This window comes from Moschus berezovskii, chromosome 5 (assembly GCF_049115385.1).
Source record: "Moschus berezovskii isolate FMDL1 chromosome 5, NW_MosBer_1.0, whole genome shotgun sequence".
NCBI classification, from domain to species: Eukaryota; Metazoa; Chordata; class Mammalia; order Artiodactyla; family Moschidae; genus Moschus; species Moschus berezovskii.
In genome coordinates, this window is record NC_142464.1 from 13,182,643 (window position 1) to 13,194,590 (window position 11,948).

At 41.7% G+C, this 11,948-nt stretch overlaps 1 protein-coding gene across 3 annotated transcripts in view; it reads left to right on the forward strand.

Moving 5' to 3' along the window:
- PRSS12 (serine protease 12) overlaps nucleotides 1-9,059 on the forward strand; it is an 81,790-nt gene extending 72,731 nt beyond the window's left edge. For 2 of the 3 annotated variants that reach the window (XM_055434877.2, XM_055434876.2), the window contains 2 exons: nucleotides 5,997-6,277; nucleotides 8,752-9,059. In XM_055434877.2, the coding sequence (XP_055290852.1) occupies nucleotides 5,997-6,277; nucleotides 8,752-9,059 (589 nt within the window). The remainder of the gene's footprint in view (nucleotides 1-5,996; nucleotides 6,278-8,751) is intronic. The other variant, XM_088836151.1, reaches the window with a different exon arrangement.
- The last annotated feature ends 2,889 nt before the right edge of the window (nucleotides 9,060-11,948 follow it).

Genomic DNA, 11,948 nt, shown 5'->3' on the forward strand with positions numbered 1-11,948 from the left:
TATAGAGAGAACACACATAAGAAAAATGACCCTGCCACCTGAATTCACTCTTCTCTTTTTAATTCTAGAAATTTTAAATTGTTGTTTAGTTCTAGAATCTCAGAAAAACTGAAATAGAGGATCTGCCCTGTCTTAGATCCTCTTTTGCTCAAACTTGTACAGGAATTTCATCCAGTTTTTATTTGAGGGGGAGTGGAAGGCATTTCAGCAAAGCAAACAACTGAATGGCGTGTCAGCCAAAATCTGAAATGTTTGTTTTAGAAGCAGTTTTGAAAATAATCTATTAAAATAACAAAAGTTCAACTAGAAATACCTTAAAATACATTGAAAAAGAGAATTCCTTGATAAGTTTTCTTGAGAAGTCTAGAACCATAGAAAATGCTTTCTAAGCCCAAAACTATACTGGTAACCTCAGCCAAAGTGTTATCTGTGAAGTATATAATCATACCCACTAGGAGAGGTGACACTGGAGACAAATATTTGGCTAGCAAACTAATCTAGTCTTATGTCAGATGATCTTCAAATTCCAAGCATAAATCTATTCTAAGAATAACTGGAGTGAAAGGAGTGTGGGAATCACTTCTTGGGTTTAGCTGGTCCATCTCTTAAATCAGGATTTTAAAGGTATGCATACTAATAAAGAACTTCATTTTAACAAGAGTGGTGCATTTTTCCTTCTTGTCATGTAAATATTTTGTTTTTATTCTCAGTTTAATATCAACTCCTGATTGGTGAGCATAGTAATTTGGGGGTATACTCAAAAATGGGCTTCCCTGGTGGCTCAGCATTAAAAGAAGCCACCTGCCAATGCAAGAGACCTAAGTTCTATCCCTGGGTCGGGAAGATCCCCTGGAGAAGGAAATGGCAACTTAGTCCAGTATTCTTGTCTGGAGAGTTCCACGGACAGAGGCAGGCTACAGTCCATGGGATCGCAAGAGTTGGACACGACTTAGCGACTAAACAACCACTGCAGTATATGAAAATACATGCTAAAGTCCACCTGGCCTGAGAACAGTGTGTGTGTGTATGGAATGTGTACCTGTTCATGTGATTGCAGTCTAGTAGTACTGTTGCCTAGAAAATCCCATGGATGGAGGAGCCTGGTAGGCTGCAGTCCGTGGGGTCGCTAAGGGTCGGACACGACTGAGCGACTTCACTTTCACTTTTCACTTTCCACTTTCACACATTGGAGAAGGAAATGGCAACCCACTCCAGTGTTCTTGCCTGGAGAATCCCAGGGATGGGGGAGCCTGGTGGGCTTCCGTCTATGGGGTCGCACAGAGTTGGACACGACTGAAGTGACTTAGCAGCAGCAGCAGCAGCCGTCTTTTAGGAGGCTTACTTCATTTCAGTGAGATTCCAGGCATGAAGGGACGGGAGTTAAGCTGGTGCCTTTCAGTCTTTGTTTCGATGGTTCTAGAGTCCTGCTGTGAATTTGGATCACCTGTGGTCCTACATCGGCTCTGTTGATGTAATGTTCTCAGAGTTTGTGTGGCCTGGACATTTGTAGTCTTAAAAGTGGTACAGGTGGTTCTCATGAACAATCAGCATTAATGAGAACAGTACGTCTTTGTGGGGACCTTTGTTTATTTTTCCAAAGAAATAAAAACTTCTGTGATGGTGTTGTTACAACATAGCAATTGGTGAGACATCTCTTTCACGTCATTAATTTAGGGATGAGAGTGTATGCGTGTGTCTTCCAAAAGAAGTCATTTAGCATATATTTATTAAAAGCTTTCTCTGTGCTGACTTCTTTGCTCACAAAAGTGGGCATAACATGGGCTTACACTCAGGGAGCCTTTGACAGGGTAGACCTGACGTCTTAACAAGTCCTAGTGTGTGGGTGCACGCTCAGTCACCTCAGTCGGGTCCGATTCTTTGTAACCGCATGGGCTGTAGCCCACCAGGCTCCTCTGTCCATGGGATTCTCTAGGCAAGAATAAGCCATGCCCTCCTCCAGGGGATCTTCCCAACCTAGGGATCGAACCTGCGTCTCCTGCATTGCAGACGGATCCTTTACCGCTGAGCCCCCAGGGAGCCCAACAAGTCCTAGAAACTGTTGTAAATGCTCTGACAGTGCTGTTGGGAGTGTTCAAAGGAAGGCTTGGGCAGCTTTCTGGGAGGGCAGGAAGAGTGTTCTAGATCTTGAGACTTAAAAGTTAAAATCAGTTTTTGCCATCTTAGGGTGAAGGACAGGGGAATGATACTGCAAATAGTTTGAATAAAGACAGGTTTGTCAGACACCTCTTCAAGCCACTAAAATGACTGGCACAGAAGCGGTATCAGAGTGGTGGACAGTGCTGTTCTTGGATGGATTTGTGTATCACTGAAGGAATTTGAACTTTATTGTGTAGACAGTCAGGACCCCTTGAAGGGTATACAGAAGAGTAGTTATATTACCAGATATTTCTATTTTGCTCTGGCTGCAACGTGAAGGATGGCTTGAAAAAGTTAAAACTTGAAGTAGTGATGCCACTTAGCAGACTGTTGCAGTAATCCAGACATGAAGTGACACATGAAGGCAAGATTGTCCAAGACTTTAAGACTGGGATATTTAAAAAATAAATTTCCATGTAATAATGTCCTGTTTCTTTGTTCACTGGCTAAAATTTAGATAACGTAGGACATATTTATATAGGATTTTTAGATGCAAGGATTATTTTAGCTAAGTGTCAAAGCTCTCTTTTGAAGAACAGAAAATATTGTTGCAGTAAAAAAAAGTTTTTAGGTTGAACAGTAATGTAATTATCTTAAATAATATAAAATGTTGACATACATAGGGAATGTCTCATAACTGGAGCTTAAGAGTTATAAGCAACATAAGAGATTGCATTAAAGAAACATAATAGGTTGCCTACTTTATGCCAGACTATTTCTCTAGACCAGTTAGGAATATAATGTGAGCCACGATTACAAATCATATATGTAACTTTAAATTTTCTGGTATCCACTTTAAAAGATTAAAAAACTAAATGGGTGAAGTTAATTTTAATGATATATTTCATCTCACTTAGTATATCCAAAATATTATATAAAAATTGATATTTTATATTCCTATTATCTATAGAAACAATATATTTTATATTCTTTTTCATACTAAATGTTTGAAATCTTATGCACATTTTGTACTTTTTTTGTAGTAAATATTCACCACTATATTTTTTTATAAATTATTAAATTGGAGGCTAATTACAATATTATGATGGTTTTTGCCATACACTGACATGAATCAGCCATGGTGCACGTGTCCCCCCATCCTGAACCCCCACCCACCTCCCTCCCCACTCCATCCCTGTGGGTTGTCCCAGAGGACCGCCTTTGAGTGCCCTGCTTCATGCATTGAACTTGCACTGGTCGTCTGTTTCACATGTGGTAATATACATGTTTCAATGCTATTCTCTCAAATCGTCCCACCCTCGCCTTCTCCTACAGAGTCCAAAAGTCTGTTCTTTATGTCTGTGTCTCTTTTGCTGTCTCATATACAGGGTCAGTGTTACCATCTTTCTAAATCCCATATATATGCGTCAGTGTACTGTACTGGTGTTTCTCTGACTTACTTCACTCTGTACAACAGGCTCCAGTTTCATCCACTTCACATCTCATTTTGGACTATCCACATTTCAAGTGCTCCAAGAGCACATGTGGCCACTGCTTCTTGAGCTGGACAGTGAAGCTTGAGATTAATTTCTTAAATTCCATTCCAGAGATACAGGCAACCTTTCAGCAGCTCTTTCAAGGATGCAGTGACAGTTAATCACTTGGGATTTTTCTTTAAAAACCTGTATATTAATGAGAAGTATTTAATTTTATAATATAACAGTATCAATACACAGAAAGTATAAATGAGTTATTTAAATATCTGATTATTCTTCATGACTGTTACTTTTTACAGTTTCAGGATATGAAATAATCCTAAAGTTTGAAGTGGAACCCACAAGAAGTCTAAGCACAATATATGAAAAGCCTTCTGTACTTTAAGATATGTGATAATTTAAGGTTCAAAATGGAGAATTTCAAGGACTCGCAGGAAATTGTTAGTTTCATATATCACTAGTAGGTGATCTCTTTGTTGCATTGTTCAGGTTTTCGAGTTGACATAGTTACGAAAGCCACTTTATAGATTGAAGTGTTGTCAGAGCCCTACTTAGGGCTATTAGAGTCTTGGAGCAAATTTAACTTCGTTGCTGTGTGGGCTTGTCTCTAGTTGCAGTGAGCAGGGGCTACTCTCTAGAAGTGGTGTGAGGGCTTCTCACCGTGGTGGCTTCTCTTGTTGCGGAGCACGGGCTCTAGAGTGGGCTTCATAATTGTGGCTCTGGGGCTCCAGAGCACAGGTTCAGTAGCTCAGTTGCATGGGCTTAGTTGCCCCGCAGCACGTGTGGTCTTCCATCTTCCTGGACTAGGGATTGAACCCAACTAGGGATTGAACCTTCCCCTGAGCCACCAGGGAAGTCCTGCTGAGAATGTTTTAAGTAGCCACAGAGGAGAAGTGGGGACTTCCTAGGTGGGGCTAGTGGTAAAGAACCCACCTGCTATGCAGGAGATTTAAGAGAAACGGGTCTGATCCCTGGGTCTGGAAGATCCCCTGGAGGAGGGCATGGCAACCCACTCCAGTATTCTTGCCTGGAGAATCCCATGGACAGAGGAGCCTGGTGGGCTACAGTCCATGGCGTCGCAGAGTCGGACGTGACTGAGGCGACTTGGCACGCTCGCACAGATGGACGTGAACAAGGTGCTGTACTCTTCAGTGAGAAAGAGGAAGTGATCAGGAGGTGGACTGCATCTTGTAGATTGGTGGTTCTCAATGGGAACAGTTTGCACCATAGGGAGTATCTGGCAACATCTGGAGACATTTTTGGTTGTCAAACTTGGGTGTGTGTATGTGAGTGTGTGTGCAGCTGACATCGAGTGAACAGAGAGGGCAGGGATGCTTCTAAACATCCTACAGTGCACAGGAACCCCTTTTACAGTAAAGAATAACCTGGTCCCTAATGTCAGTAGTGCCGAGCTTCAGAAACTGCTTTAGGTAGATGTATCAGAATCAAGGTATGCTGGCGGAAAAACAGGCTGAGACCTATCAACCAAGTAAATATTATGCTTATTTTTTATGTGAGTAGTTCCTATGGAAAAAAGACATTCATTAAAAATCTGCATTCATTCATTAAATCAACCAATGTATGCTGCATTTCTACTTAACTGGCGTTGCTATACTAGATGTGTAAGATTCATCAGTGAACACAGATAAAAGATCCCCGCCCTGAGTACCTTTTGTTTAAGCAAGGCGAGACAGAATAATAAATGATAAGTAAACTAGATAGTTTGTTAGAAAGTAGAGTTTTTAAAAAAGGAAAAAGCAGAGCAGATAAGGATTGTGGGAGTGCTGGAGGAATGGAATGATAAACAAGGGTGGGCTGTAATTTCAAATGAGCGTCAAAGTAGGTCTCACTGTCTGAACAAAGATTTAAGAGAGGAGAGCGTATAATGAATGTATGTTGCCTGAAGATAACAGTTTTGGTTTACATTTAGTTCACAGGAACGGGAGTAAAGTGGATTGTGCTAATTAAGTGATCTGGGAGATACAGAGTTAGACCAGACATGGTTTCTGCCCTCATGGAACTTCATGGGAAAGTCACCATCTTGGAAAATGACAAAAAAAAAGAGATGACAGCAAAGGCAGAATTGTAATTTTACCCTATTCCATTCGCTCCTGTTTTGATCCTTTTTCATGGTGGGAAAATGACTGGTTCATTCATCCTCCACCTTTAATCCTTCTCAGAAAACAGACAGTAACCTGGGTTAAACAGTGAAACGAATGAAGAAAAAACATGAGCAGAGACAGAGCAGTGGGGTCAGAGAAATGGAAAGAAAGGTGAAACTTACAAAAGGAGTTAATGATTTGGAAGCAAGGGTTACAAGTATCTCTATTAAGCTTCCTGGCAGGCAGTGACCAGTTTACAGCGTTTGAAGCAAGCCTCCCATTAGCTCTCTCTGCCTCTCAGGTACGGTAACAGTACTAGGAACTACGTGGTTCGGGTTGGGGATTATCATACGCTGGTGCCGGAGGAGTTTGAAGAGGAGATCGGAGTCGAGCAGATCGTAACCCACCAGCAGTACCGCCCGTACAGCAATGACTATGACATCGCCCTGGTTAGGTTACAAGGACCGGAGGAGCAGTGTGCCAGACTCAGCAGCCACGTTCTGCCAGCCTGCTTGCCACGCTGGAGAGAGAGGCCACAGAAGAGAGCCCCCAACTGCTACATAACAGGATGGGGAGACACAGGTAACGTAGAGACCCAAACAGTGCAGATGCGGCCACCTTCTAGGTCTGGGTTATCCCTTTGTGCAGAGGGTGGTGGTTCGGTTGCTAAGTCATGTCACTCTTTCCGACCCCATGGACTGTGGCACACCAGGCTTCCCTGTTCTTCTCCATCTCCTGGACTTTGCTTAAACTCATGTCCATTGAGTTGGTGATGTCATCCAACTGTCTTGTCCTCTGTCGCCCCCTTCTCCTGCCTTCAATCTTTCCCAGCACCAGAGTCATTTCCAGTGAGTTGGCTCTTTGCATCAGTGGCTGAAGTATTGGAGCTTCAGTTTCAGCATCAGTACATGGGGTACAGCATCAGTACCCCATTCAGTACAGTGGGTAGCAAAATCTTAAAAGGGGGTTCAGGCTTAGTTGTTTGTAGATTCTGCCAAGTGTCAGATGCTTGCATGCAACTTGGATTCCTGTCCTGAGGGCACTATGGTTTCCATTAGGATGTAGACACTACCTTAGGACTTGGGCCTGGCTGTCTCTGAAAGTTTTCCCAGATGACTTTGATGTAGCTACCCCAGCAAATGGAGAAGGAAATGGCAACCCACCCCAGTATTCTTGCCTGGAGAATTCCATGGACAGAGGAGCCTGGTGGGCCACAGTCCATGGGGTCACAAAGAGTCCGACACTACTGGGGGAATAACACATACACAACGCTTCAAAGGGCTTTGGTATTAGGTGTTTTTGTTTTTGTAATGGAGCCCTTTATCAAACTAAATCTTATGGAGATTTTTAAATAAAGAACAGCCAAAAAACAAAACAAAGCTGCTGAGGTTCAAGAGGAGGGATACACCCTACTTGGGTTTCTCCTTCATCACTCTCCCCTTTCTGTTCTTCCCACAGATAGTGTTCAGCTTATGCTCTTCTTCTCAGGCAAACAACTTTCTGTATTGTCTTGCTAGAATTAACATCAGCTAGGGCTTTCTCAGGAGCTCACGGGTAAAGAATCCCCTTGCCAATGCAGGAGATGTGGGTTTGATTCCTGGGTCAGGAATATCCCCTGGAGAAGGAAATGACAACCCACTCCAGTGTTCTTGCCTGGAGAATCCCATGGACAGAGGAGCCTGGTGGGCTACGGTCCATGGGGTCACACAAAATTGGACACGATGTCCTAAACAGCAGTGCTTGCTCAGGATAGTCTTTGAAACAGAACTCTTAAATCTCGCCTGGATCAGGTACTTGATTCACAAATGACTGTTGAATAAGGAGAAATGATTGGGCTGACTACTCTGCATTAAAAATAATTAACACTGTTAACTGTACTCTTGAAAACAGCATCCAATACGTATTTCTATAGGTGATGATTTCAATAAGGTTTTACCTAGTAAATTTATATTTCAGTGTTCATTTTATCCATTAAATCTTGGCTTTAGACCGGGAGTCCACGGGGTTGCGAAGATCAGATAAGACTTAGCAACTAACACTTACACTTTCTTTAGATTCAACACTATTTCATAGCAGCAAAATGTAGAAACACCTGTAGCAGATACAGAATACTGGGACCAATCCTGAGAGAAATCATAAAAAATGGAAACACTTCCTGGATGATGTAATAAAATCAGGTCAGAGTAAATGCTTTCTGAAGGAAACACTGTGCTGAGCTATGATGCAAATCGAAGATTAAAGTGTAGGTGTTAAAATTACTTCTTCAGGGAAAGTTCAATCATTTTCCTTAAGACACTACATCTGAACAGAGGTAACACAGGAAGTAAATTTCACCAAATGATTTTATTATGAATCACTGCAGTTGAGTACACTGGACAATAATGGTGGAATTTAGATGCAAGTAAAGGCTGTCACGGAGAACCTACCAATTATGCATTTTAGCCACTAAACTAGTAAATACAGTACCTTAACGTCAAGATGTTAAACTTAAGGCTGTCTGTATATAGCTGTTTCTGAATCATCTTCATGAAATATTGAGGATAGTGATTGCCAGTTGATGTAGATGAGTTTTAGAACAATGGATATGCTAATACAGAATGAGCATGAATGCACCCTCAGCATTTGAATACAGAGAAGTTAAATTCTATAGCCTGCACAAACGCGCTTTCCATAGGTTACCCTTTTCTAGCAGGCAAATCCGTAAATGTTACTCAACTATTCTTCAAAAACTTCAGTACTGAGAAACAGATCAGTGAAGGATTACAGTATGGTTAACTGCTCACTCCAGTACTCTTGCCTGGAAAATTCCATGGATGGAGGAGCATGGTGGGCTACAGTCCATGGGTTTGCAAAGAGTCAGACACGACTGAGCGACTTCACTTCAACTGCAAACATTGAAGAAAAAAACCATTTACAGTTATCGCTCATTTAAACTACACTAATGCCACAATAGGACTTTTATCTTCAAGACTCTTAAATGTTCATTTAACTGTTAAATATAGCTCTTTCTCTAAGATCGTAAGCTGGAATCTAATGCAGTTGTTTGGCCCACATAGGACCAGCCTACTCAAGAACTCTACAACAAGCAGCCATCCCCTTACTTCCCAAGAGGTTTTGTGAACATCGTTATAAGGGTTGGTTTACACGAAGGATGCTCTGTGCTGGAAACCTCCATGAACACAAACGTGTGGACAGTTGCCAAGGAGACAGCGGAGGACCACTCGTGTGTGAACGACCGACAGGGAGCTGGGTTGTGTATGGGGTGACCTCCTGGGGATACGGCTGTGGAGCCAAGGATTCCCCTGGTGTTTATACCAAAGTCTCAGCTTTTGTACCTTGGATAAAAAGGGTCACCAAACTGTAATCCTTCATGGAAATGTCAAGAAGATAGTATTTAAAGGATATGTTGGAAATTCCCAACATTGGCATTGAACCAGAGATGCCAACTAATGGGAGCAGAGATCTGTTTTTGTGTTCTGTGATGAAAGTGATGTACCTCTTTGCTGCTTGAGAATTCATGATGTGAACATTCTGGTTACAGATACCTCAGTGTAGTAATGACTATTCTTATTTAGCACTGTTGCCTACCCAAATTAGTTTTATGGGAGACTACATTCGTTATTCTGTCGTCTCAATTTCTCAGCATTCTCCAGAGATTATTGTATACTGATTGTGCAATAAGGCTGTTTTTACATGTATTTGGATTGAGAACTCCTTTGTTACTGAATCAGTATGGTATATATTCATATTAAGAGCCTACCTTTGACATAAAAAAATACCCTTTACTTAAAATACAAGTGGCAGTGTTTTCTGTTCATGTAATTTTTAAGCTGATTTTTTTCCCTGAAGCTTGATAAGCAATCTCCACAGATGAATCTTTCTGGCCTTTTACAAGTGAGAAAAGTATAAAAGCCAAAAAGGTAAAGCAATCCTATTATATATTATGTCACAATACATTTCTTAACGAAGCCTTTATACCAAGTCACTATGGCAACTAGAGAAAAACATTCTAGCTACCTTATATGTTGCGAGCACTATTTGGCATTCCTGATGAAATTAAGAATACCTCCATTCATCCACCGTGTACTTGCCAACATTTATCTGATTACTTTTAATGACTTCAAATTTGCTGCTTGGTAAAACAAGTTTTTTCCTTAGCACATGCTCTTTTCTAAACCGTGGTGTAAGAGCGCCACCTATTGCAACTTTCTGGTAACTAACTGAAACCTGCAGATTTCCTGACTGTCCTGATAAGTGGAAGTTGCTCAGTCGTGCTCAGACTGTGATCCCGTCGACTGTAGCCTACCAGGCTTCTCTGTCCATAGCATTTTCCAGGGAAGAGTACTGGAGTGGGTTGCCATTTCCTTCTCCAGGGGACCTTCCCGACTCGGGGATCGAAACAGGGGAGACCCAGGTCTCCCGTGTTGCAAGCTTTATCCTCTGAGCCACCAGGGAAGCCTGCTATCCTTATACAGTCCCATCTAATCAAGATTTTGCTGAGTTGCTGTGTCCTACTCTTTCCAACTCCAGGGACTGTAGCATGCCATACTCCTGTCCTCTAACTCACTCAAATTCATGTCCACTGTGGCAGTGATGCTTACCCATCTCATTCTCTTCCTAATAATAACTGCAATATTTAATCCATATGCCAGTTATGTACCAGGTGACTACGCACCTCATTGACAATTGATAGTATCCCTAGTTTCCAAATGGGTTAACAAGCAGAGGCCAATGAGACACTTACAGGGTTTTCAGGCCAAACTCCAGGAGTCACAATGAAGCCAACGGAGTCTATTTCCACCTAGTTTTCCGTTTCTCAAAGGAGTAAGGGATAGCTGCTTACTATGCAGTCTTACTGGAGAAGGAAATGGCAACCCATTCCAGTATTCTTGCCTGGAGAATCCCCATGGACAGAGGAGCCTGGTGGATGGTGAGCTGGACACGACTTGGTGCTGTTTCTTTCTGTGCAGCCTTACAGGGCATTCTTGGTAGCAGAACAAAAACCTGTCCCAATATGTAGTTTAAAGAATTGTGTATACAAGGGAAAGACAGGTGAAGAGGTGAGTGCAAAACTACAGAATTAAGAATGCTAAGTAATCCTTTTAAATGGCTGATCACGAATGGACCTTTTTATCCCCTTTCTCTTCTGCCATCATACTGTGTCCTTTTGTAAACTGAGCTTTGTAAATAAACTGGTGCTAATCTTAAAGTGTTTTATAATTTATTACTTTGCAGAATTGCAATGCCAAGCCATTATAACATTTTTCAAAACAAGGAATAACTGTACAAGCATTTACATTTAGAGATGACAGCTATAGTATGTACATGCACGAGGGCCTGGGAAAAACAGTGCAGGTGAGGAAAATTCTCACTAGTTTCTCATGGGCCATCCTTGTAATTAAACTGCAGTGCTGGTGCAAACATTCATAATGGAATTTTAACTATGTTACTGAGTCCAGCTTTGCTCTGCCACGTGCATCCAAAATGAGGTGTTGAGGCAAGGAAGAGAATTGGGGAGCCGGCAGACTGAGATGGCAGGCTAGAACCTCAAAATAACCATCTTATTGGGGTCTGGAAGCCAGGTTCTTTAATATATCAGAGAGAAGGAAGCAATTAGTAACTTAAGTAAGTCAAAAGGCAGAACAGAGAGGGAGATACAGTAAAGTGAAAAGGTCTCCAGTCCTGCAAAACATCTCCAAGGAATATCCAGGCTTTAGAAGTGTGTTAATCTCTTCTATTTACAGGTGGGCAAGGACCTCCAGGCAAGCCATTCAGTATGATTATAATAAAAGCCAAGCCAAATAAAATTCCCAACATTAAGAGTCATAATTAGCTTCCTCCTTGCAGCTAGACCAGAGATTGGTTAAATTAAAAGGTCAGGTATCAGGTTATCTTCAGTTTTATGAACCTTGAGGTTGAATGCTTCCTTCATAAAATATAACCTTTATTATAACTTTTTTGTTAAACGACTTTTGAAGATCAATTGTTAACTGTACATACTATGTGTTCCCTAAATACCATATACAGTACTAACTCATGCTACCACCACTGGAGCCCGTAACAGTAGAACAGGTTGCCTCTTGTTCTCTAGTTACCTATGCACTTGATCCCTGGATGGGAAGACCCCTGGAGAATCCCATGGACAGAGGAGCCTGGCAGGCTACAGTCCATGGGGTCTCAAAAGAGTTGGACTGACTTAGCAACTAAACCATTCCCATTGTACTCATAAATCATGCACTCCTGGAACACTGTA